General features: G+C 48.1%; 1 protein-coding gene across 1 annotated transcript; it reads left to right on the top strand.

The window, feature by feature from the left end:
• Positions 1-1,072: 1,072 nt before the first annotated feature.
• ANAPC1 (anaphase promoting complex subunit 1) lies at positions 1,073-26,071 on the top strand. Its single transcript, XM_058021014.1, has 47 exons — positions 1,073-1,369; positions 2,118-2,279; positions 2,407-2,458; positions 3,012-3,121; positions 3,289-3,371; positions 4,169-4,242; positions 4,468-4,613; positions 5,265-5,485; positions 6,107-6,316; positions 6,599-6,694; positions 6,946-7,036; positions 7,126-7,191; positions 7,344-7,481; positions 7,815-7,955; positions 8,191-8,251; positions 8,539-8,726; positions 9,168-9,242; positions 9,381-9,646; positions 9,857-9,948; positions 10,244-10,392; positions 11,384-11,462; positions 11,541-11,577; positions 11,670-11,740; positions 11,859-12,037; positions 13,948-14,174; positions 15,269-15,387; positions 15,798-16,069; positions 16,587-16,821; positions 17,551-17,642; positions 17,772-17,906; positions 18,025-18,107; positions 18,224-18,302; positions 18,576-18,650; positions 19,164-19,240; positions 19,430-19,520; positions 19,614-19,667; positions 19,931-20,124; positions 20,346-20,432; positions 20,826-20,943; positions 21,691-21,768; positions 22,086-22,153; positions 23,085-23,223; positions 23,745-23,831; positions 24,267-24,362; positions 24,512-24,710; positions 25,182-25,316; positions 25,812-26,071. The coding sequence occupies exons 1-47, from the start codon at positions 1,157-1,159 to the stop codon at positions 25,925-25,927; spliced, it is 5,856 nt and encodes a 1,951-aa protein (XP_057876997.1). The 5' UTR covers positions 1,073-1,156; the 3' UTR covers positions 25,928-26,071.

Genomic DNA, 26,071 nt, shown 5'->3' with positions numbered 1-26,071 from the left:
GCCCTGTCAGCTTGGCCTGGAACACTCCCAGGCATGGGGCATTCTCTGGGATAATGTTCACAGCTCAAACACAGACAGCCATGGAGCCAAAGGGTTATTGTTGGGAATAATGGACAAGGATCCTTGGTGGCAAATGCCAGGGAAATGAATAAGATGTGACTGGAGAAGGAGCCATGCAGAAGTAGGGCAGGGCTGTTCTGGAACAAACACCCTTGTTCCAGTTCACGGGGACACAACAACAACAACAACGACGACAACAACAACAAAATGAGAATGTCAGCACAGAATTCTTTCTTCCTTTATTTTGGAGCCCCTTCAGGCACTGAAAGGGGTTCTAAGATCTCCCTGGATCTCTCTTAGATCTCCTCCTTCTCTTTGTCAGTTCTGATGCAGATTGACCCAAAGATTGGATACATCTTCACCCCACCTCCTCTCTGAAAAGGAGTTTAGGAAACAAGAGGGCTCGTTCTCAATCTCCTTTACCCTTTCCTCCCTTTTACACCCCTGGCTTCCATCACAATCCCCCTACATGGATTCTGATTATTCTTTATCCTGGGATGATTTGGGTGGGAAGGAACTTTAAACATGACCCAGTTCCTTGCCATGCACTGGGAAACTTTCAACTATCCCAAGTCACTCCAACCTGGCCTGGAACACTTCTGGAGATGGAGCAGCCACAGCTTCTCTGGGCAACTCTTCCAGTGCCTCGCCACCCTCACAGGGAAGAATTACTTTCCAACTTTCCAACATCCCGTCTAAACATATTTAAAGACAGTCTAGCACAGCCCCAGGCTGCGAGCTGGGCGATCCATGACGGAAGCGGCCACGGGAGGACAGCAGTCACCAACCACCACCAACAGCGCTCGGCGGGACTGTGGCACTTTGAAATGGCAATTTTGGGGGGAAATCTCCCCTCGGGATGCGCCGAGAGGCGCAGGATTCCCGCCAGGACACACCGGGAGCAGCCGCGTTCCCCCGGCAGCGCCGCGGGCGCCCCGTGAGGCGCGGCCATGGCGGCGCGGGCGCGCGCGGGGCAGGGCGGGAGCGCCAAGATGGCCGCGCCCGCGTGAGGGGCCGCCGGTGCCGCTCCCCGCGCGTCCCGGTGCCCGCGGGAGCCGCCGGAGCGTCCCGGAAATAATGTGGATATCGGGGCCCCATGTCGGACCACTGTGACGAGAGGGCGACGATGATTGCGGCCGGCGACCTGCAGGAGTTCGCGCCGCGGGGCCGCGAGCAGAGCCGGAGGCACCCGAGCGCCCTGAGCCTGCAGCTACGGCGGCTGCAGCCCGCGCCGGAGCTCTGCTCCTCCGACGGCGCCGCGGGGCTCGTGGGCTCCCTCCGAGAGGTCACCATCCACGACCGGCACCGGGTACGGGCCTGGCTGAGCCGGGGGTTGGGAGGGAAGGGAACTTAAAGCCCGTGCGGTTCCCGCCCGCCGCCGTGGGCTGGGGCAGCTTCCAGCAGAGAGGGTTGCTCCAAGCTTCTCCAGGCTGGCCTTGACTTCCAGGGATATGGGGCAGCCTGTGCCAGGGCCTCAGCACCCTCCCAGGGGAGAATTCCTTCCCAGTGCCCCATCTAACCCTGCCTCTGGCAGCAGGAAGCCATTTCCCCTTGTCTTGTCAGTGTAGACTCGTGTCCAAGTCCCACTCCAGCTCTCTTGGAGCCCCTTTGGGGTTTTAAGGTCTCCTTGGAGGCTTCTCCAGGTGAACATCCCCGGCTCTGATGGAGATCGAGCCTAAGATTGGATCCATCCATATCCCAGCTCCTCTCTGAGAAGGAGTTTGGGAAGCAAGGGGGTTCACTCGAAATCTCAGAACTCTACAAAGGGTCTCCCTTACCCATTCCTCCCTTGCTTCCATCAAAATAAATCCAAATGGATCCTGATTATCCTTTACCATGGAATGCCAGGTTTTTTTGGGTTGGAAGGGATCTTATGGATCACCTCATTTCACCCCCTGCCATGATCAGGGACACCTTCCACTATCCCAGGGTGCTCCAAGCCCCGTCCATCCTGGCCTGGGACACTTCCAGGGACGGAGCAGCCACAACTTCTCTGTGCCAAACTCATCACATCCATGGCTCTTGTGGCTTTCCCTTGACAAACCTCTGTTTTCCAGGAAAGCTGGCAGCTGAGAAAGGGCATCAGTGATGTTGGGGAGGAGGTGGACTACGACGAGGAGCTGTACGTGGCCAGCAACGTGGTCATCTGGAGCAAGGGCAGCAGAAGCCAAGCGTCCGCCGTGTACAAGGCATTCACCGTCGACAGCCCCGTCCTGCAGGTACAGAAATGTGGGAGAGGGGCACTGAGAGAATGCACAAACCCTTTCCAGACAGGGAACACAGGAAGGTGATATTGTGTGGGAGCAGCTCGTTCTGGAGAATTAATGATGTTGTGTTGGGTTTCAGGCCTTGTGGTGTGACTTCATTATCCCCCAGGAAAAGTCGGAAAAAGCTGATGGTGAGTGTCCTGCTTCTTGTGCTGCTGGGCAAATGCTCAGAGCTCGGCTCCCTTGGCTTGGAATCATGGAATTGTTTAGGTTGGGAAAGCCCTCAGAGACCGCCCAGTCCAGCTGTTGCCAAAACCACATCCCCAAGTGCCACATCCATGTGACTTTTATAGCCCTGTGCCTGTGTCAGGGCTGGATACTCTTTGGGGGAAGAGATTTTCCCAATATCCACCCTGAATCTCTCCTGGTGCAGCTTGGGGCTGTTTCTTGTCATCCTGTCCCTTGTTCCCTGGAAGCAGAGCCTGGCCCCCACCTGGCTGCAGCCTCCTGTCAGGGAGTTGTGCAGAGCCAGAAGGTCTCCCCTGAGCCTTCTGTTCTCCAGGCTGAGCTTTCTCAGCCAGTCCTTGTTTTCCAGCCCCTTCCCAGCTCCATTCCTTTCTCTGGACACACTCCAGGAGCTCATTCACCACCACTTGAAATGTCAGAATTTACTTTTTGTGTATAAGGGATGTCTGAAACAGAGTAAAACTTCACTGTGTAATTGTTTTGTTCCTTCCTTTCCAGTGCCAGGCAGTGAGGAAACACTGGAGAAATGTATCTGCATTTTGCAGAATTCCTGCATAAACGTGCACAGCATGGAGGGGAAGGATTACATCGCTGCTCTGCCTTTCCAGGTAACTTCTGCCACGCTTTTTGTCCACAACTGTAACATTTTTATCCACATTTATGTTTCCCTGCTCTGCATAAAAACCCTGGACATCTTATTTTCCTATAAGACATCATCAACACACCACATGGTTGATTTTTTTTATCCCACCATAAATCCATTTTTTTTTTATAGGTTGCAAGTGTGTGGCCAAGCAAGTATGGGTTGTTATTTGAGCGCAGCAGTTCTTCCCATGAGGTGCCTCCAAGTCCACCCAGGTATGGGATGAGGAATGTGGGTGGTTTCCTGTTGGATAATCTAATAAGGAATGGAGGAGTTGGAGGGCAGTGGTGAAAGATCCGTGTGTTTCTGATGGGAAAAGGTAAAATTGGGTGGAAGAGGAGGAAGTTGTGTTTGGGCTGTTCCTGGAAGTGTTCAAGGACAGCTTGGATGGGGCTTGGAGCAACCTGGGATAGTGGAAGTGTCCCTGCCCATGGCAGGGGGGGAAATGGGATCATTTTAAGATCCCTTCCTACCCAAACCATTCTGGGATTTTATTGATGTGCTTCTTCCAGTCTTTTTATCCCATCCCAGTGACTCTGAATGAGCACACTCAAAGCTGAGTGTTAAAAACTGTTTGGGAGTGCTGGTCCTGGGAATAGGATCTGGGAAGCACCAGCCTGATTCCATTGAGGTTTGTCCTAGGAATTGATTCCAGGCTGTCATGGACAGCTGGGAGAGCCACTGAGGCATTGCCATTGAGACATTTTCTCTCAGCTGCAGGATCCCATTTCCTCTTTGGTGGGGATCCCATCCCATTCCCTGTAGGCTGAGGCTCCCAGCCCCTGTGGAAGCCCTCTGTGGATCCCAAAGGAAGCAGTTGGACAATGCACTAATGAGTAGCTTTCATCCCCTCTTTTGGGTTTTCCCCTGGGATTCTCTAGTCCTCAGAAGAGCTGGGATTAGGAACAGAGATCCTGAAAAAGTCCACTCAGTGAATCCAGCAAGCTTTTTGAGATGGGATCTGTGTGCCTGCTGTCACATTCCAGGCTCTGATTTGTGTGCCTTTCCCTAGGGAGCCTCTGCCGACGATGTTCAGCATGCTGCACCCCCTGGATGAGATCGCCCCTCTGGTCTGCAAGTCTGGAGGTACATTGGATGTCACTGGAGTCCCTCGGGGTGGCAGCAAATCCCAGTGTGTCCCTGTAGCAAAAAATTGCGGGAAGAGTCACTTCCAAGCATGCAGTTAGAGTGGCTGCATGAGCAGGGAGGCTGCCCAGGGGAGAAACCCAGAGTGTGGAAGGGAGAGAGTGTGGGAGATGCTCACAGTATCATTGTGGGGCTGATCTTTTGGGATGAATCCCTGTTTTCCAGGAGTGTTCGGGTCGTCCCGGGTGCAGTACGTGGCTGACCACACGCTGAGGATCGTGTTCCTCAGCGCTGACCCTTCCATTGTGATGACCTACGACACTGTGCAGAGCTTACACACAGTCTGGGCCCTCAGGAGAGTCAAGCCAGAGGTACACATTCCCTGGGGAATGAAGATCCCTGGAAAACAGCTCTGTTCATTTCTGTGCCCTTATGTGTGTTAGGAATGGCTGGGATTTGGGATTTGTTTCATTTATAAAAGTAAGATATCTAATGAGGCCGGTTCTTTTGGTTTTTAAGAAAATTTTTCCATAGATTTGCCTGGAGCAGGGGGATCATGGGGTGGTGATGGTCATGGATTATATTATTAACATATTATTCCATACATTGGACCAGAAGGCTTAGGAAAAGTGGAAAGTCACTTAGTGCCATGAAAACTTTGACAGTGAGGGTTGTGAGGCCCTGGCAGAGTTTCCCAGAGAATCTGTGGCTGCTCCATTCCTGGAAATGTCCCAGGTTGGACACGGCTTGGGATAGGGGAGGGTGTTCCCATGGCAGAGGGTGGAACTGGCTGGGCACTAAGGTCTTTTCCAACCAAATCCTCTGATTTTGTGAAAAAAAAAAAAAAAAAACAAAAAAAACCCCAAACATTGGAGCAGTTTCTGTGGGAGTAGAGGAGCAGGGTTAATGGGATTAACTCAGTAGGCTGAGCATGAATTTGTAACACGTAACTGATGGGAGAAGCTGTTGGAAAAGCCTCTCCCTGGCTACCCTTGCCCACATGCCATCGATTTTCCTTCCAGGAGCAGAGCCTGGTGCTGAAATTCCCAGATCAGGGGGGCACCCCCCAGCACATGGCCACCAGCAGCTCCCTGACCGCTCATCTCCGCAGCCTCTCCAAAGGAGACTCCCCTGGGGGCTCTCCTTTCCAGAACTACTCCTCCATCCACAGCCAGAGCAGATCCAGCTCCTCTCCCAACCTGCAATCCCGCTCTCCCACCATCTCCAACATGGCAGCTTTGAGGTGAGCACCCACAGCAAATCCCAAAGGATGGCACCCATGGAATAGCATGGACACGTTTTGCTCTTGATCTTTCCGTGCAAGGCTCTGGTGCCTCTTTTGTTGCAGCGCCTGAAATGTCCCTTGGAATGCCCTTCCTGTGCCATTATCCCAGTAGTACAGGAGGGTGGTGCCTGTGCCAGAGCCATGGAGTCTGCTCTGTCATGGATCAAGGAATGCCTGCAGGGTATTTGAATCCCAGGATGTTTAGGGCTGGCTTCTCTAGAGAAATTGGAGGGAAGAGTTTGGGAGGGATTTTTGATGGAATGGACCATCTGAAATCTTTTGAAATCTCATCTGTTGGATTTGGACAGAGATGCCTGGAAAATAATTAAAGAATCATTTTCTTGTGCTAGAAAACTAAAGGACATCATCAATGAGCTTTTTCCTGCTTTAGCGTTTGGTTGGGTTTTAAAGTCAGTGGATGGGCCCCCTGGGATTCTCCCTGATTTTGAGAATCCACTTTTTGGCCATATGACTGATTCTATCCCAATTTCAAAGATCCACTTTTTGACTGCATCAATATCTGATTTTTCCGTGAGTTTGAAGATCTCCTTCTCATCCATACCCTTTCTCTGCCTGCAGCCGTTCCCATTCCCCAGCCCTGGGAGTCCATTCCTTCTCTGGAGTGCACAGGTTCAACTTTTCCAGCAGTGCCCAGTCCCCAAGGAGACCTAGCGTTACCCATTCCCCAAATTCCATTGCCAACGACTCCTTCCTCGTGCCGGAGACGGAGCCGATCGTTCCTGAGCTCTGCATCGACCACCTGTGGACAGAAACAGTCCCAAGCATGAGGTCAGCTGGTTTTCTTGGGATAAGAGTTGGGAAGCAGGAATTTAAGTGAAATCACTGCTTATTTGAGTGGTTTTTCTTCATTTGGAGCCATCTTGGAGTCTTCATGGACTTGCACTCCGTGATTTTTTTGGGAAATGATGTTCCCTTAGTGCCTGGCTCCCTTGCAGAGAACTGAGCACTCAGACCAGTTTTTCCTGGTGTGTTATTCTAGGCTTTCTGAATGTTTCATGGAGTCTCCAAAGCAAAGCAGGTTCTAACCTGGTCCTTGTGCCTCTTTTCCAGAGAGAAGAATTCCCAGGCATCCAAAGTGTTCATTTCCACTGACCTTTGTGGGCAGAAATTCCTGTGCTTTTTAGTGGAATCCCAGCTCCAGCTGAGGTGAGCATTCCTTGGGGACAGGTGAACCAGGAGAAGCACTCCAGAAATTCCCAGCTGGAATCCATACATCAGGGGTTTTAATTAACTAGAAAATTAAAAATAAGTTGATTTAGTTTGTGCAAAGCAGGGAAAAGGATGAAGGAACCACAAAACCCACAGAAAATTCACTGCACTGTTGGAAGTCTGTGGTTTTTTTCTGTAACAGCAGCCAAGACAAATCTTTTATGTTTCCTGTTCTCCCTAATCCCTAGGTGTGTAAAATTCCAAGAGAGCAACGATAAATCACTGCTGATCTTTGGATCTGTCACCAATATTCCAGCAAAGGATGCAGCTCCAGTGGAGGTATTGTTACCTGTGGAATGTCCTTGTCATGCAGCTGGTGCCTTCTTAATTAAGCACAAGGAGCTGAATGTGCTGCTTGATTATTCCAGGGAATTGACACACTGCTGGTTCTGGAAGGCAGTGGGAATCTGGTGCTTTATTCCGGAGTGGTTCGGGTAAGCGACGCCTTTTCCATCCCTAATTTATGAGCATGCTGGAAAGGGGAGCTCTGAAGCATCCATAGCATTAATGGGGCAGTTAAATAATTTTTGTGAGGGTTATTTTTAGAGAAAAACTTAACTTTTTGTTTCCCTTTTCCACCAAAAAGGTAGGAAAGGTTTTTATTCCTGGGCTTCCTGCTCCATCCCTGACAATGTCCAACCCAATGCCTCGGCCAAGCACTCCCTTGGATAGTGTCAGTACTCCATCCAAGCCTTTGAACAAGCATCTGGGGCCCCTGGAAGAGGTAACAAATAAGGAAATATTCCCTTTTTTTGTAATGATCAATGTTTTTTTATCTTCTAAGGTGACTTTTGCAATTGAATCTTTCCTGCTGGTTCTGTAAATCCTCTGAATAAACTGTGTTTAAAGAAGATTTCTGTGGTGCTGCCCTGTTTATTTATTTCTGTTTGCCATAAAACTTCCAAGGCAGGGATTGGAAAGTTTTATAGTAATTTCCAAGATTCTTGTTAGTACCTCAAACCTAACAATTCTAGCTGTTCTTTGCTCAGATCCACTTTAATTCTGAATTCCACTTCAATTTGAACTCTAAACTGGGCTCATTTTTCCCACTTTCCAGAGCGTGATTTTGTCACCAGTTCCGGAATTAAGGGATTCTTCCAAGCTCCACGACTCCCCCTACGTTGAGGACTGCACTTTCCAGCAGCTTGGGACTTTCATCCAAGCTCTGAGGGATCCTGTCCACAACAGAGTAACTTTAGTAGGTATTTCCCTGTCATTTGGGGCAACGCTTTTCATAACAAAGATTATTTCAAGATCATTCCAAGATTTCCAGTGTTTCATAGAGCTGGCGTCTGAATTCCACATCTTAATGTAGCAAAAGCCGGGATTTGGGAATATCTTTACCCACTAAGGAGTTCTGAATTGATAGAAAATTGTTCTGCCTGCACTTGATGCATTTCCTGATTTATTTCCACTTTTGTTGGATTTTCCAGGAGCTCAGCAATAACACCATGGTTCGGATCAGTATTCCTGAAATCGCCACCTCGGAATTAGGTAGGATTCCAAAGCCTTGGGTGGCTTTTGCTTTGCTTGGGGAAGGGCTGAGGTGCCAGTTCAGACATGGCTGGTTTCAGTAATGAGCAAAAAAAGGAGTATTTTTCCTTATTTTTGTTCCAAATTGGAGGATTTGTGCTCATCTCAGGGAAGAGCTGTTGGAGTTTTGTGGCTTTATTTTGAGTTGAAAGCAGGTCCAACCAGAGGAACCTGTGGAGAATTCCACCACTGGTGAAGCAAATCCCAGGAAACCAGAGCTGATGGATGGTTTCCTTCTTTTCCAACAGTGAAAAGATGCCTGCAGGGGCTGAAAGCCATCCTGCCCAAGGAAACAGCTGTGCAGATGTTGGTGAAGTGGTACAACGCCTACAACGCCCCGGGAGGGCCCAGCTACCACTCAGAGTGGAATTTATTTGTCACCTGTCTCATGAACATGATGGGGTACAACACTGAGAGGCTCTGCTGGACACGGAATGTGAGTAAATCCATTCTTCACTTCTAATTTTCAGGCCTGTTTTACTCTGTCTTTGTCATGAGGTACATTTACAGGGTGCTTATTATAAAAATAAATGATGAAGATTTGATTCCACCTCAACATGTAACACTGCTGTATTAAATTTGGTTAATCTCATCCATATTAAATCAATTCTGAGTTTAAACACAGGTCACAACTCAGATTGTTGTTTCCTAAAGAGGATTTTGTATTTCTGGGGTTTGTTCAGCAAATCCAGAAGTACCTCAAGCCACATCATGTCCTACTTGGCTTGAGTTCAGATGTTGTGATTCACCTAGGAAACCTTGGTTCCAAAGAAATCGCAAGAAACCCTGGTTCCTAAGAAATCACAAAGAAACCTCTTTATTTAACTTTTCTATTTATTTCTTCTATTTTTATTTCTTTTTCTTTAATTTGTTGCAGCTTGATTTTGAAGGATCACTCTCCCCAGTCATTGCTCCAAAGAAGGCAAGGCCATCAGAAACTGGGTCAGATGAGGTAAGAAATGGTTCCCTCTGTTATATTTGGATTGGTTTTTAGGGAAAAAATTCCTCTGTAACAGTGCTTTGGAATTACCTTTCTGGAAATTATTTTCACCATGGATCCTCCGTCTTTCTTTCTGTTTCTTTGCTCTAGGACTGGGAATATCTCCTGGGCTCTGACTACCACAGGAATTTCGAGTCTCACCCCATTGCCAAAGCTCTGCGCCTGGACCCTCTGGAAGTTTCAGCTTCCAGGGATGACTTTTCCCAGAACCTCAGTTTGGATTCCTCCACCCTCCTTTTCTCCCACATTCCTGCCATTTTCTTTGTTCTCCACCTCATCTATGAGGAGCTCAAACTGAACAGTCTGATGGGAGAAGGACTCCGCTCCCTCGTGGTTCTCCTGGTTCAGCTGGCCAGGTATTCCCACTGGAAAATTGTTTCTTTTGATGGGATTGCCCAAATTTGAGCAAACTTGCCCTGTATTTGAAGGAAAAGAATATTTAAAACCTTTCCTGTTTGTTCCGTGGCTCCAGATTCTCCCCCAGTAGCAGCAACTGCCCAAAGGTGGCATCTAGGAGGTTGGAATGGTTTTTTCCCAGTCTGTGACTCCCCTCTGTCTCATTCCAGGGATTTGAAACTGGAAGCTTACATGGATTATTACTACAGGGACTACCCAGCCCTTGTCAAAACTTCCAGGCAGACCTGCATAATTGACCAGGGTGAGTTTAAGCCTTTGGCTATTCTGTGATACTTGGGTATTCCCTTTGTTTTTAACATGATCCTCATTCTGGAGGACTATCCCCTACGTATTCCTTTGAGATAATTCTCCTTCCTTAAATAGATGCCTTGAGTTTTCCTTCCTGTCATAAAATCGCATCTGACACGAGGGATCTGTGACATTTTGTGGGGAGGTGCTGGATTTTTGTTTTTGAAGGAAACGCTGGAGGAGTTGGGAATGGTGAGGAATTCTTGTGCCTTTTCCCTGAGCTCATGGTCTTTGCTGTTCATCTTAAGTCCAAACAGGTTTCATGCTCCATCCTTCCTTTTTTTCTGCTGAGCCTCCAAGTATCTTCCAGTGGCTGAGTTCCTGCCTGAAGGGAGAGGGAGTGCAGCCTTATCCCTACTTACCAGGGATCTGTGAGAGGAGCAAACTGGTGGTCCTGGTGAGTACTGGGGGACAGGGAATACAGGGAATGTGCCTTGTTCTGTCAGCACTGCCCTGTGGGCAGGGCTTGCTCCAGCTGCTGAATTTCCTGGGAGTGAAACATCCCTAAAGGAGGGTGAAATAATAGAGGGATTCATTTACTGGATGTATTGGAGCTGAGCAGCTTCACCACTTCTGTGTTTTTCTGTGGTTTGTGCAAAGTAATAATGGAACTTGGAATTATCTATATTTGGGGAATGAGAATTCCCCAGTTTTCTCCTTGGGCATGCCTCAACATCAGTATTTAGTCCTGTGAGTGCTGATGGTATCTCCTGGTCAACATCACTTCCTGAGTCATTGATGGGAAAACCCTTCCAACTGGGAGCAGAGGTGTCAAGCCTGAGGTGCCTAAGGAGAAAAACAGGGAAGAAAAGCCAGGATCTATTTTCCTCCTCTCTCTGCCTGATCTGTCCTTGTAGAGCTCCGAGTTAAAAGATCTTCATAAAGCCGACAAAGTCATTTTACCTGGATATGATTTTTCCCAGAATTTTCAAAATGTAGTGACTGATCCCTTGGATTTTGCTGGCTGGACCCAACAGCTTTTCATTTGGAACCTTCACAAAATAGCCAAGATGTGGAGGAGACCAAGTGGAAAATGTGTGTGTCCTGCAAGAGAAATGAAATATGAGAAACACAAGAAGGATAACTGGGAACACGTTTTTCTGTTGGGAAGATATTTATCTTTTATCTCTGAAGCAATGAGGGAAAATTCAGTGCATTGTTTCGGGGTGGATTTTTTTCCCCCCCAAAATTTAAAGCTTCAAAGTTTGTTGTTGTTCAGTTGTTTCAGTCTCCTTTTCCCCACAATACACCTGCACCATTTCTGAGGTAGCATTCCAGTTACTTCCTGCCTGTTTTTCTGGGAAGCAAAGGAATATCTGGAATATAACCCCAAATATATCAGGAATATAACCCCAAAATGATGGTTTTTTGGTGTCTCTCCTCCCCAGAGTGTGGCTCTGTACATCCTTGGGGATGAGAGTGCTGTGCTGAATGAAGCCTCCCATTATTTGTACAAAATCACATCAGGTAAGGATGCTTTCACTCCATCCTGGGAGTGCCTTGAGCTTGGAAAACATTGAATTAACACAGCCTTGTCTTTCCTAGGCCAACGGAAGCAGCAGATGGAGCAGGATGACAATTGGTATGGAAACTTTTTTGGTGTTGTTCTATTGAGTTAGTGACTTCCTGCTGACTTCTGGATGAGCTTTTATTGGCTTCTCCTTAATTTTCCAGGTGCAATTTCAAATCCAGCACTTCTGTTTCCAGCCTGGCTGAAAAATTGGTCCTTTGGATGACCAGTGTTGGTAAGAGCGGATCAACAACACTCCCAAATAACCACGTGCTTGGATAACGGGAAACACTCTTTTGTCTGGGATTGATAACACTTATTTAGGGGTTTTTTTTTTCCTCCTTAATTTTAAGGTTTCACCTTGAGGGATCTGGAATCTCTTCCCTTTGGCGTGGCCCTTCCCATCCGGGATGCCATCTACCAGTGCCGGGAGCAGCCGTCCTCGGACTGGCCGGAAGCCGTGTGCCTCCTCATCGGCCGCCAGGATTTGTCCAAGCAGGCCTGGGAAGGGAGCCTGCAGAAGGGAAAATCCGTGAGTATGGCCACAAAGGGATTTCCCAATCCCAGGGTTTGGGCACAGCAGGCAGCTCAGGGATTTCCAGCTTAATTCCCAAACTGAGGGCGACAAAATGGAGGATTTACACGTACAAGGGTTTTGGTGTGAAAAGCAACATCCAGCAGGGATGGGTAATCATGGATAGCTGGGAAAAAACTCAAGATAAATCACATTTTTAAATTTAGACAAAAGTTTTACCTCCAGAGCTGTTGGATTTTTCCTCCTCCTCCCATTCTTTGATGCTTTCTCAGAGGCTCTGCCATCAAGCCATGACAGAAGGAGAAGGAAGTGAGTATTTGTCAGAGGCTCATTGTGTTGGCATGGCTGGCATCCTCCTTTCCGCTAGAAGAGCTGGATTTGGAAATACACTTGCCACATTTCTCTTTTTTTCCCCAAAAAAGGTTTTAGTTATTTGTATCCTGAGGTAAAATGATTTAAAAAAACAGTGTGATGTTTTTCTCTTCAACATTTTCTTCTGATAGTGGCTATCACCAGCATCCCAAGGAATTGTATCTCACTGAAAGCCCTTTGTTGAAAACCAAAATTGTTCTTTAGGCTGACATAAAACTCTATCATGGCAGAAGATTGGAGCCTTTTCCAAAGTCAGGAATTGGAATTGAAATCTGAAGTTCACCTTGCTCAAGATCCTGTTTTGCTGTCTCAGCTTTGGAAGGGACAATAAAGTTATTCCAGTTCTCTGCAGCAAAGGCTTTATGACTAATTGCATATAAAAACTGTAATTAATTTGGCAGAAACGTTAATTAACTCCAGGTCAGACCCCACCTGCCACCACACGAAAAATCCTTTTTGTTTGCTGCTGGTGGAAGCTGTGCCCAACCGAAACCCTCACGAATCATCGAAAATGATGATAAATTTGATTTTATCACTGACTTTATAACAATGCCTCGAATTGATGTGACCTTAAAAGGCCAAAGTGAGCTTCAAACCCCAAATTGTTTGTCATTTCTCAGGAGGGCAGGGTGGAGTTTCCTGTTTCAGAACGGACGCTGCAGCTCTGGGTGGTGCAGTTGTGTGTTGAGATTAAGTGTGGATTTACCAGAAGAAATTGGGTTTCATTCATCAGCTCTTCACTTACTTGCCTTCCTGGGGCCACACGTTCCCTGAGAACCATGGGAAGATCTGTTCCCTTTGGGTCCTCTCATCACTTGTGTGATGTGAGCAAACAGGAGAGCAGAGTTTTAGAAAAGCATTTCTTAAATCTCACATAGGAAAAGGGTTTTCCAAGAGTGCTCCTAAGCTTTGGTGCTTTTCTGGTCGTGTGTAGAAGTTCCAAAACCATTCTGGTGCTGTGATGAATCCCAAGTCTTCTGATAGTGAGGAATTTTGGGATTTTCTGCTGTGCAGGCTGCTTTAATGGGTAATTAGCTTTTCAAGGTAGTTGTGGAGGGAATCCAAATTGATGTGTGAAAACATCAACACTTTGAAAAATAACACATGGTTTGGAGCAGAATCTTCAGAACAGCAGCTGAGATTGGACTCATCACAAATTGGGATCATCACAGACTGGGCTGATGGAGTAGGCAGGGAAAGGAAAACCCTTTCCTACAATTGCTCCAAAACAAGGAAAGATTTTGAAAGGGCAAGAACTTCATCACACGTCACCTCCTCAATGCATTTGAGGTGTCATATCCTCTTGTCTTTAGTTATTTATCCCATTTGGTTGTGCAAAACGACTTGATTTCCATCTTTGGAAATCCTCCAGGCCTTTAAATTCCTGTGAGGAACATGGGAATGCTGTGACCCTCCATCAGTGTGTCCATCCCTTCTGTGTACAGACCCATCACATTGTGCTGGCTGAGTTCAGGCTGTGGTGCCTTCCTGGCACTTTTTCCCCCCTGGAATTGTCTCTTCCCTTTCCCTTGCAGTCCGTGGGCACGGTGCCGTCCTCGGACATTCCGTCGGCAGCCGAGTCGGAGGAGGATGAGGATGGCATGAACGACATGAACGAGGAGGTGATGTCCCTGATCTGGAGCGAGGACCTGCGGGTGCAGGAGGTGAGGAGGCTCCTGCAGAGCGCCCGGCCCGTCCGCGTCAACGTGGTGCAGATGCCAGAGGCCAGTGACCACGAGTACATCGAGGAGAAGGAAAACAGGTAGGGAGTCCTGGAAGCATGGAATGGCTTGGCTTGGGTTGGGTCTGGAAGGACCTTAAAGCTCATCTCATTCCAAGCGTGGCCATGGATACCTTCCACTATCTCTGATTGCTCCAAGCCCCATCCAATGTGGCCTTGGAAATTTCTTCATTTCCAGCTGTTTCTATTTCCCAGTATTTCGTTCAGCTGAAAGGTTGTGGGGATATTTTTGGAGGCTCAGAATCTAATTACAAGAAAAACCCATAATCCAAGTCTTTGGAGTTCCATTCCAAAGCACTGTTGGAATAGGGGGTTCTTGGGAAGGGCAAACAGCACACTGAGGTCAGTTGGGTTTGAAGGGATTTTGTAGCAGTTTGTTCTGCCCAAAAAATGTGAAATATAAGCAGGACCTATTTTGTAGAGACCAAACCATCCATGCCCTGCCCAAAGCTGGAGAACCCTTTATGACAGGCTGGTCTTCAGACAGGGGACCTTGGAATTCCGCAGAAAGCACATTCACTGTCCCATGCCGTTCCTTTGAAACCTGTGTCCAGTGGCCTTGATTATCCCTGTCCTGCTTTATTCAATTTGGGGGGAGTTAAAAACCTCTTCTTTAAAAACCAAATTGAAAAGCAAACCTGAGAACACCATTATCATGCAGCATTCATGGTTCTGAATCTGACCTAGGGAGCTGAGTAATCTAAGGAGTTTAGAAAGTGTTTCCAGACTAAGTCATAGAGAATTGTGGTCGGCATTCTTGGAAGCACCTTATCACCTCTGTACATGAGTTATTACTCGGTGTTATCACCACTCATAGCAGGATCCCACAGGGCAACCACTTTTACTTGACTTTTTCCCCTCACCTCGCTTCCAGCACAGCTGGGAAGTGTCTGTGGAATGGATTTATTGAACCGGCTTTAAGGGAAAAATAGTGCCAGCAGCAGCAGCTAAAAGGTATCTTGGAGATGAACCTTGTAAGGACCAAAGATTTGGTTCAAAAGGAGAAGGAAGGAGCCACAGTGAGGGGAAAATGGTTCTGTCCAGTGCCTGTTGTTTGTAGGTGTTTATATTTGGGAAATTTTTCCATGTCATTTTTGGATTCACCTCCCCACCAGGTTGCTGCAGCTGTGCCAACGAACCATGGCACTCCCAGTTGGACGAGGAATGTTCACCCTGTTCTCCTACCATCCTGTGCCAACGGAGCAGCTGCCCATCCCTAAGCTGAACCTCACTGGTACGTTGGTCAGGGCTTCCTTCCCAGTCCATCCCAGAGCAGGATGGGCTTTCTTCCAGCTGTTATCCCATTATAGTAATTTTTACAGCATCTTCTCCACCAAGAATTTCACGGCTCAGGTGTGGGTTTTGTGAGGAAGCAGCTCCTTTGGGCTTTGAATCTGCCACCTGGAATGGTGGAAGATCCTGCTGGAATGGTCAGGGCCAGTGTTATCAAACACTGAAACCTTTTATTAGGTGCAGAAGGAGAGAGAAGTGGAAAAATGGCCTAAGCAGTGCTGGGGTCATACAGGATCCTGCAAAGGGCTGTCCTGACATTCCTGAACAGAGCTGTTCAGAGCTGTTCCCTCACTTGGCCCTGGATGAAGAGCTTGGCTTTTCCTGACCCTGTTACCCCCTCTCCCATGGCAGGCCGTGCCCCTCCGAGGAACACCACTGTGGATCTGAACAGCGGGAACATCGATGTTCCCCCCAACATGGCCTGCTGGGCCAGCTTCCACAACGGCGTGGCCGCCGGCCTGAAGATCGCTCCCGCTTCCCAGATCGACTCCGCCTGGATCGTCTACAACAAGCCCAAAATTGCCGAGCTGGCCAACGAGTACGCCGGCTTCCTCATGGCCCTGGGCCTCAGCGGGCACCTCACCAAGCTGGCCACCCTCAACATCCACGACTACCTGACCAAGGTGAGGAATTCTGGCGCATCCAAGAGGCAGATCCCAGTGGGATTGGATTCTTTAGGCAAAACAAGGAAGGTTGCTTTGAACTGCTGCTGCATTGGGAGTTTCCTGGTGTGGGAGAATGTCTGAGTTGCTTCGTTATGGTTGGGGTTCATGGTTTGGGTTGGGTTGGAAGGATCCTTTCTCAATATGAGGAAGGACTGCTTTCCAAGAAGTGATGGAGAGCTGGCTGTCCAGGGAGGGCATGGAGCCTCTGAATAAACTCCATTCCAAACCCACCTGGATGCCTTCCTGTGTCACCTGCTCTGAGTGAGCAGAGGGGATGGACTGGATGATCTCCAGAGGTCACTCCCAATCCTAATTTCCACAGAATGAGTAACCTCCATTTCCATCCTGCAGTGTTACCACCAGACCTCTCCACCCTGCACTCGGCTCATTGGGATAGGCCAGTGGAACACTGGGACAGGGGTTTTTCCATTCCTCACTGGGAATGTGCCTCACTGCTCCTTGTCCCCTTGCCCAGGGCCACGAGATGACGAGCATCGGGCTCCTGCTCGGCGTCTCCGCTGCCAAGCTGGGCACCATGGACATGTCCATCACCCGCCTGCTGAGCATCCACATCCCTGCCCTGCTGCCTCCCACCTCCACGGAGCTGGATGTGCCCCACAACGTCCAGGTGGCTGCCGTGGTTGGGATAGGCCTGGTCTACCAGGGCACTGCCCACAGGCACACTGCTGAGGTGCTGCTGGCTGAGATAGGTGGGTGCCAACACTGGAAAAACAGGATGAGGGCTGGGATGGTCGCCGTGTGCCCCAGGGAGTTGGGATTGTAACCTTGGCACCTTTTCCCACCACATTTTCTTCCCATTTTTTCAAACCTCATGGTCCCTCTTGGGAGCTTGTGCACCATAAAAAGGAAAGTCACTGGACTTAGGAAAAGAAACATGGCAGCTTTGTTACTGTTCCTACTTATTCCACCTGGAAATTTGGTGTCCTAAATTCCCCTGTTTGAAATTTTAAGGGTTTTTAACCACTAGGCCTTAAGAACTGATGTGAGCAGCAGATTTGTGATCTCACTTGTGCTCTCATTCTGAGTTAATTTGTAACAGCTTTTCTCCATGTTTACATGGGACTATACTTGGAGACTGTGTGGTTTATTAAACAGGGAATGGGATAAATTTTAAGGGGAAATCGTTGTGTTTCTAGAAATTGGATATGTGCAATCCTTTTTTAGCAATAGCATTTGGATTGGTTCAGGATTATAAAGTATCCTCAGTTAAACTTGGCATTTTCACCATGGCTCTGAACTCCAACCATAACATTTAGGAGGGAGTTGCTATTTGGGAGTGGATGGATGAACTGGCAGCTCCTTGTCATTCCAATGAGGACTTCCCTAAGGAGGGACAGATCATTTTTTCTCCTTTCACTAGGAATTAAGCAATAAGCTGGAATTTTCAAAGGTGAATTTTGCTGGTTTGGTTTCTCCAGGGCGTCCCCCCGGCCCAGAAATGGAATATTGCACAGACAGAGAGTCCTATTCCCTGGCATCAGGGCTGGCCTTGGGAATGGTGTGCCTTGGGGTAAGTCAGGAGACTCATTATCCACTGGGATGGCATTCCAAGAGCTGTTCTATCCTTGGCTCCCTGCTGCCTGTGGGTTTTTCTCCTAGAGGAAGGCACTTCCATGTTTTCCTTCTTTCCCTTCCTTAGCATGGCAGTAACCTGATTGGGATGTCAGACCTCAATGTTCCCGAGCAGCTCTACCAGTACATGGTGGGGGGACACAGGAGATTCCAGGCAGGAATGCACAGGGAGAAGCACAAATCTCCCAGTTACCAAATCAAGGTACGTGGTGCCAGTGCTGCCTCATTTAAGTTGGAATTCTGGGAGGTGTCTCCATGACTTTGGGAGCATCATTCCCTTCCAAGTGAACCTGTGGGAAGTGTTCCCTGTGTTTTCCCAGGAAGGAGACACCATCAACGTGGATGTGACGTGTCCAGGTGCCACCCTTGCCCTTGCCATGATCTACCTGAAGACCAACAACAGGTATTGATTGACCAGGGAATTCCTGCAGGGTTAAACTGCCCTGGTGTTGGCTCTGCTGAGGTTTGGAATTGTTGGAATGTGACCTGGAAACCCTTTTCTTTTGCCATGCCCTGCAGATCCATTGCTGACTGGCTCAAAGCACCAGACACCATGTATCTGCTGGACTTTGTCAAACCAGAATTCCTTTTGTTGAGGGTAAGATTTCCCTTGGGTTCCTTCCTCAGTCTATTTAAATGATGTTTAGGAATTCCAGCCCAACATGCCCATCATCCAGAACCCTTTGCTTCCCAGCCAAATTCACCCCTTCCAAGAATTCCTCCTTGTAGTGTGGCAGCTTCCTTATCATGGAGACAGAATTTGGGGAGAAATAGATGAATGACACAATTTATGGGGAATGTTACATTAAATTTTAGGTGTATTTTTATAGCTTTTCCCAATTCCACAGATACATTTTCTCCCTTTTTCCAGACCCTGGCTCGATGCCTGATTTTGTGGGATGACATCCTGCCCAATTCCAAGTGGGTCAACAGCAATGTGCCTCAGGTGGGTGTTTGTTTATGTGTGGTGTGTTTGCTTCTCAATTTCACACCTCCCTGGATTGTTTTCTGTATGGGTATTTCCATTGTCATGCCAGGAGCACAAGGAAATGAGCATTAACATGACACAGGTGACTGTCCCCTGGGATCTATGGATTAGGAGCACCAGGGACTGGAAAGGAGATGATTGAGATGGGATTATTCCAGACGCAAAATGATATCAGGGAAAGAAGGGATTCAACTTTTCCCTGCATTGCCAGGTCCAAAACTGCTGCATGGAGTTGAGCATTAGGAGTAACTTCCCAGCAGTGGAATCAGTGATATTCCAAGATATTGTATGGAATTTTTAAGAGCTCAATACATATGAGAACTACAGGATGGTGATGGTCTCTGTTGGGGGAAGAAACGGCTTTTCCTTCCCTTATACCTGTTTGGTATCACTTACGAACTCTTGGTGGCCAAAGTTTCAATGAGCCATCAGTTTTCCCTTGGATTTATTTTCCTTCCTTGCTTTTTACAGATCATAAGAGAGAACATTATCTCTCTTCATGCAACAGAGCTGCCTTCCTCTGAAGACCTGAGCTTGGAAACGCTGGCGTGAGTAACATCCCAAAAATCTCCTCCCAGGGAATTTTACTGTCCTGTAAAGGAGAGTTTTGTTATATGGGATATCCTATAAAGGATGAGTCTTCCCTTTTATTTTTAAGGGATGAAGGGGTTTGTGCTGTGTATTCAGATGAGGAGAAGAGGAGCATTTAGTCATTTCCCGTTTGTGTTGTTCCTTAGGCAAGCTCACGTCTACATCATTGCCGGAGCGTGTTTATCCCTGGGATTTCGTTTTGCCGGCTCGGAAAATCTGGCAGCATTTCAGTGCCTGGTAAGAGGAGGGTTATTTGATTCCATTCACTTCCCAGGGAGCTGTCACTCACCTTTTGGATCCATATTCACTGGCCATTCCTTTTCTTTCTAGTACAAATATGCCACGGATTTCCTGAAGTGCTTGTCGGCTCCAACGGCGTCCATAGTAAGTTTTTCCGATCAAAAAGATGGCTTTGTGGGACCCTCAGCAAAAGTTCAATGGGAACAAACCCAGCCCTTTTAATTTCCTGGATTACACATGATCTATAGGATGTGGCAGAGCTGCAAATCATTGAAGGACTTTGCTGGCTCTCCCTCCTTCTGGGGAATGTGGTTTTCAAGCTCTGGGGTAGAAAGTGGTGGATCATCCCACCTGGAATGTGCTGTTGGCCATGGAATTGTGATGAAACCTCTCTGTTGTGCTTGAAGACAGGTCACTACAACCTGGAAACGTGCCTGAGTGTCCTTCTCCTGGCCTTGGCCATGGTGATGGCTGGCTCTGGGAACCTCAAAGTGCTCCAGCTTTGCCGTTTCATGCACAAGAAGACGGGGGGAGAGATGAACTATGGCTTCCACCTGGCTCACCACATGGCTTTGGGGCTCCTCTTCCTGGGAGGAGGACGGTAATGGGCCTTTTCCAAAGGCAGATCTCTGCCCTTATTTCCATTTCCTCTATTTCTCTGTTTTTATTATATGGATGCATAAAGGCGTCTCCTGTTGGCAGAGAGAGTCTTGTTGTCTTTGTGCACTTTTGGAAATTCCTTTCCTTGTCCCACCAAATTATTTTGGCCTCCTGTGTTTTTTAGAAGGAAAACTAAAGGACGATATTGGTTTTTTCCTACAGATATTCCCTGAGCACTTCCAACTCCTCCATTGCTGCTCTTCTCTGTGCTCTGTACCCTCACTTCCCTGTTCACAGCACGGACAATCGGTAAGGCTTTCGTGGGGATCCCATTTCCTTCAGCTGAACCATCTTCCTACAAAAGACAAATGATGGACTTTTACCAAAAATCAATTTTTAGAGGTTTTCCATTAAAAAAAATGTGGGAAATGGAAGAAGTAAGTGACAGTGGTAGGGATCTTTGGGTAGTGAGGAAACACCAGCTCTGCTGTGATGAGGCTGCTCCAGTTTGCTCAGCTGGAAAAATTTTTGTAGAAGATCTGTCCATTTATGACCCTTAATTACTTTTGGTTCTGCTCCATTAAGCCCTGTTACATTAATTAACCAATACCACGGCTACACGAGCTGTATTTGGGTGTGGAGCAGGAATTGGGTGTCTGGGATCATTCCTAGCCCGTGCTGAGCTCCTGGTTCCCACCCCAGGTACCACCTGCAGGCTCTGCGTCACCTGTACGTGCTGGCGGCCGAGCCCAGGCTCCTCACTCCCGTGGACGTGGACACCAACTCCCCCTGCTACGCCCTCATAGAGGTCACCTACAAGGTAACGTGCCTGGGAGGCCCTGAGGAGCTGTGGGATGGCCAAACACTCGGATTTATCCCAGTTTTCATTGGAGTGGCCTCCAGTCTTGGGTTTGGTTTCAGGCTGTGGTGGAGACGAGGTGGATTCTGCACAAATGAGTGAAGGGTTGGGCTGAACCCACTCACACCTCAGGTGTGCTTTGGTGGCACCTGGAGAGCAGAAGGGAGGACAGGGAGAGTCACCAGAGTCTTCAAGGGTGTCCTGACTGACCCAGGTTCTTCTTCCTCTTCAGAAGAATTTCCAAAGGCTCAGAGGTGGCTGGAAGCATTTGTGGTGTTCTAAGCCTTCTCCTAATTCTGAGATGAGCAACTTGGTGTTTCTCCTTAGCGCTTCCATCAGGTGTCCTTCAGGGAAGAGTCCTTTCTGTGGGATTTATTTTTATGGGAGAAGCTCAGAACTGATTTCTTGGAACTTTTAGGGGGAAGAAGTGCATCTCTGAGATTCTGACAAAGAGTTCTCCATGTTCCCATTACAGCTTGTTTCCCAAACCTTCACGTTTCAGCCTTGCCCAGCATTAGGTGTTGGTCCCTCCATCCATGGAAAATACAGCTTGGGTAGTCTGTGTTTCCTGACATGAGTCCTGTGTTTACTTAGGAACAGAACCCCCTGCCTGCTGCCAGGGCAATTGTTCCCCACAAGGTTCCCTTTTCCTTCCTTTTCCCATGGAAATGAGCTTTTCCAACCCATGGCTGTCGTGATGTTTTGCAGGGCACGCAGTGGTACGGGGAGGCCACCGAGGAGCTGATGGCACCCACGCTTCTCCCAGAGCTCCACTTACTGAAGCAGGTAGAGGAAATCTCTGTTTTAATGGAAAATCACCTGGATTTTGTGTCACAAATCTCAAGAGCTGAGATCTGATGGGTTTTGATTCCTTAGCCTGACTCTGGATGACATTGTCCCATTATGATTCCAAAGACAATTCTCTGTCTTGATCAAGATCTTCCAAGATCTGATGCAGCAGGGAATTCCCTGTAGGAGACACAAACCTCCTCCTGAATTTTCTGTGTGGGCAACACTATAAACCAGCCCTGAAAAAAAAAAGTAAAAGCCTCTTAATTCAATGATTCTGGTTATATTTAGTAATAAAATGTTTCTATTGACAGATCAGAGTGAAGGGCCCCCGGTACTGGGAATTATTAATAGATTTAAGCAAGGGAACGACTCATCTCCAGTAAGTGTTTTTAACGCTCAACTGAATCATGACCTCGTAGTAATCGTATTTCATGTTTTTTTTAAACCCTCCCACAGCTCTGGGTTTCATCAAGTCACTGTTGTGAATCTGACAACACTTTAGGGGTAAAGGAAGAAACTTCAGAGTTGGGTTTCACCCATTGAGGTGAATAATTCATGCAAAAAAACAGGTCGGGGAAAACCTGATAGTAAAACCCGCAGAGACTGGCAGTGGGATGGAGGCACCAGAGAGCAGCTACTACTCATGGTTTTGGTTTGGTTTTGAGTGGTGGTGATATCACATTTCCCAGACTGTTGGGGACTGTTACAAAGCCCTGTGAAGTGCTTTTTCTTGTGTCACCCCATGTCACAAAAGTGCCACCCGCCCTCGTGACGCACTCGAAAGGTGGCGGGCAGCTGTGGGAACCAGAGATTTTATCGGAACACAGGATCTGGGGTGGGGGTGTGGAAATCATTCTCATCTTTGCACTCCCCAGTGAGGGGTGGGAGAAACCAGCTCAATCTTTGCTCAGCAGTGGGGTGCTTTTAGGTCATTTACTTGCCATTGATCAATCCCAGAATCATTTAGGTTGGAGAAGACCTCCAAGATAATGAGTCTAATCGTTGATTGCCCCCTTGTCAAGTGGAAGGATTAAATTAAGCTCAGTCCGTTAGTACAGCATAGGTTGGGAGGGATTTAAGGATCACCCAGTGCCACCCTGCCATGGGTAGGGACACCTTCCACTACCCCAGGTTGCTCCAAGCCCCATCCAACCTGGCCTGGAACACTTCTATGGATGGGGCAGCCAGAGCTTCTCTGGGAAACCTGTGCCAGGGCCTCCCCACCCACCCTCACAGGGAAGATTTCCTTCCCAATATCCAGCCTGAATTTCCTCCTGATTCCATAAATCAGCCCCATTGTGCCATTCCAGGTCGATCCTTTCCAAGGGTGGCATCCTGTACGTGAAGCTCCGGGCTGGGCAGCTCTCCTACAAGGAGGATCCCATGGGATGGCGCAGCCTCCTGGCACAGACCGTCACCCACCGCAGCTCCGAAGCGCGCGCCTTCAAGGTACTGCTCCCAGGGTGCTTCCTGCCAGGAACGCTGCTGAGGGAGGGAATTTTGGTGGCTTTCACAGGAATTCTTGTGTAGGTGCATCTGCATGGGCAGACATGAGTGTTGGACACGTCCTGCCCATGAAGTGCTTGATCATGGAATCATTTAGGGCGGAAAAGTCCTCCAAGGTCATGGAGTCCAACCTTTACATGATTAAATCCAAATTTTAGATCATGGAATCCAGCCTTCAGATCGTGGAATCCAACTTTTAGATTGCATCCAGCCTTTAGATCATTGAATCAAAATTTTAGATCACTGAGTCCAGACTTTCAATCATCTAGTCTAGCCTTTAAATTGAGTCCAGCTTTTAGATCGTTGAGTCCAACCTTTAGACATTGATTCCAACCTTTGGCGTGGGTTCCAGTTTTCTCCCCTGTGTTCTGGACGCTTTGGAAATCAGTTGTTGCTACCTTTGTGCACAAATTCAAAAAGTTCACTTTAGGAATGTGTTTTAATCCCTTATTTTTTTTTTCCAGCCAGAAGCAATTTCCGCTTTCACTTCCGATCCCGCTCTCTTTTCCTTCGCCGATTATTTTTGCAAACCAACTATGGACATGGGCCAGGTAGGATGTGTTGGTGTGGACCAGCACTTACTCCATGGATAAAAAGTCGGGAAAACCTGCCTTAAACTCTAGAGCAGAATTTAGCCCTGCAACCAGCAGGAGCAGGGAATATCCTGCAGGATGTACGAGGATGATCCTCTGATTCCTGTTGGTTGATATCGGGATTTTTTGTCCCATTCCTTGAGGAATGTGTTTAACAAACCCAGAGAGCCATGAAGCATTTAGGGGAAGTCACAGAAGGTGCTTTATATGGAATTTCTTTAAAAATTATTTAAGGGAAGGCATAAAACCCAGTTTAATTATCCCAAGGATGAAGTCAAGTGGTATCACTAATTATCCCAAATTCCTGTGATGCCACTGCATGGATTAACTTCAGTCAATTAATTCCAGGCAGGGACCTGGAATAAATTGTGCCTGACGCCTGTCTTTCTTCAGAAACAGGAAATCCTGGATCTTTTCTCCTCCATCCTCTACGAGTGTGTGACCCAGGAGAATCCGGAGATGCTGCCCACCTACATTGCCATCGACCAGGTAGAAAACTCCTGTTCCTGTTGGAAACAACACTTTTCTCCACTTTTTGGGGGGCACACAGTGGCCATTCCTCACTTTTCCAGAAGAGTGAGGGCAGGGGTTGAGGAGTCATTTACTTGTTTCATTCCTGCTCCAATTCCCACTGCCAGGCCGTGAGGAGGCTGGAAAGGAGGGAAATGTCCGAGACCTTTGAGCTGTGGCAGATGAAGCTGGTGCTGGAATTCTTCAGCTCCCGGAGCCACCGGGAGAGGATGAGCAGGAATCCAACCCGAGGGCTCTTCATGAACTCGGAATTCCTGCCAGTGATGAAGTGCACCATAGATAACACCTTGGATCAGTGGCTTCAAGGTAAGGAGGAATTTCAATCCAAGAATCCTGAAATGGTTTGGGTGGGAAGGGACCTTAAAGACCATCTCATTCCATCCCCTGTGGCTCACCTGGTTCTTGTCTTGTTGATTGTTCTTGTCTTGTCCATGTTGATTGTTGCCTCAAAAGTGTGGAAAACTGATGAGGGAAGGGAGGGCATTTTCAGTGCAGTGTGGAACATTCTCTGGAGAATTGTTTTTGCCTGGAGTGATGGGAGTTTTTAGCAGGGAAGGTGATGTTTCCCAGGGAAAATTCCTTCCTCATCTTGCACAGGGAGAATTTTCCCAGAGCAAAAGCAAACAGTTACCACAGCAGGGTGGCCATGGCAGAAGGAAGGAGGTGGGAAAACAACCTCCCAGCCCACCTTCTGTGGGGAATGGAGACTTCAGTGGGATCTATCTGTGGAAATCCTGCTTCCCAAATGTCACCAAGGGTATTCCTTGTGCCTTGCAGCCGGAGGGGACGTGTCCCTGCATTCCTACCTGAGCGGGCAGGCTCCAGAGGAATCCCAGCTGAGCATGCTGGCGTGCTTCCTGATCTACCACTCTGTGCCCACACCAGGGCAGCTGGCAGCTGGAGGCCTGGAAGGTGAGTCTGGAACTGGGATTTGGGGAAATCCTGGATCCTTCACTGGGCAGCTTCTCCTTGCTCTCCAGCAGCCTGAGAATACACCAGTCCTGAGGTTACTGAGGGAAAAGAAAGGCAGCTGGACCTTAGTTTTGGGAGCTCTGTTCCTTGCTTAGGGCTGGGGCAGAAATGTCACCATATCCATGAGGGATCAGGGGCCTATCCCAGGAATCCTGTGCTGGCCTCAAATTCCTGTGTCTGGGCATGGAAGATTCCAGTTACCTGTTACAAATCCCTTTCTGGCTGTTCTTTTCCTCTGTGTTCTCCTTCTTCCTGGATTTGGGATCTCTTTTCAAAGAGATTTGAGGTCTCCTGTAGAATTTCACTTTCCAACCAGCACACAACAGACAGATCCATGGGATGACACCTCCAGAGCTCTCTGGAGCTTCCCCCTCCAATTTTGTGCAAATCTTTGCTCATTTTTACACCCTTTTCCTTTGCTTTGGATGTTTTTAGGGAGCAGGAACTTCTCGGAGCTGCTGCTGAAGCTGAGGAGGCTGCACGTGCCCGTGCGGGCGCTGCTGCGCCTGGCCCCGCTGCTCCTCGGGAATCCCCAGGCCATGGTGCTGTAGTCCCACCAGGCTTCCCAAAAATCTCCCTCTTTTTGTACCTTCCCAAACAGCAGACTCGCCCCCAGCTGTGGCAACCACGACCAGGAGTTATTTATAAATTGTTATGAGGAATTAAAAAAAAAAAAAGAGCTATAAAAGTGAGGT

This window comes from Melospiza georgiana, chromosome 3, assembly GCF_028018845.1.
Source record: "Melospiza georgiana isolate bMelGeo1 chromosome 3, bMelGeo1.pri, whole genome shotgun sequence".
Lineage (NCBI taxonomy): Eukaryota > Metazoa > Chordata > Aves > Passeriformes > Passerellidae > Melospiza > Melospiza georgiana.
This window is presented reverse-complemented; position numbering and strand designations above follow the sequence as displayed.

Bases quoted from the DNA above. Each gene is read 5' to 3' on its own strand.
- ANAPC1 (XM_058021014.1), top strand. From the start codon at position 1,157: ATGTCGGACCACTGTGACGAGAGGGCGACGATGATTGCGGCCGGCGAC. The intron at 7,192-7,343 runs GTAAGCGACGCC...TCCACCAAAAAG, and splicing joins TTTATTCCGGAGTGGTTCGG to GTAGGAAAGGTTTTTATTCC. The intron at 15,388-15,797 runs GTACGTTGGTCA...CTCCCATGGCAG, and splicing joins CCCTAAGCTGAACCTCACTG to GCCGTGCCCCTCCGAGGAAC.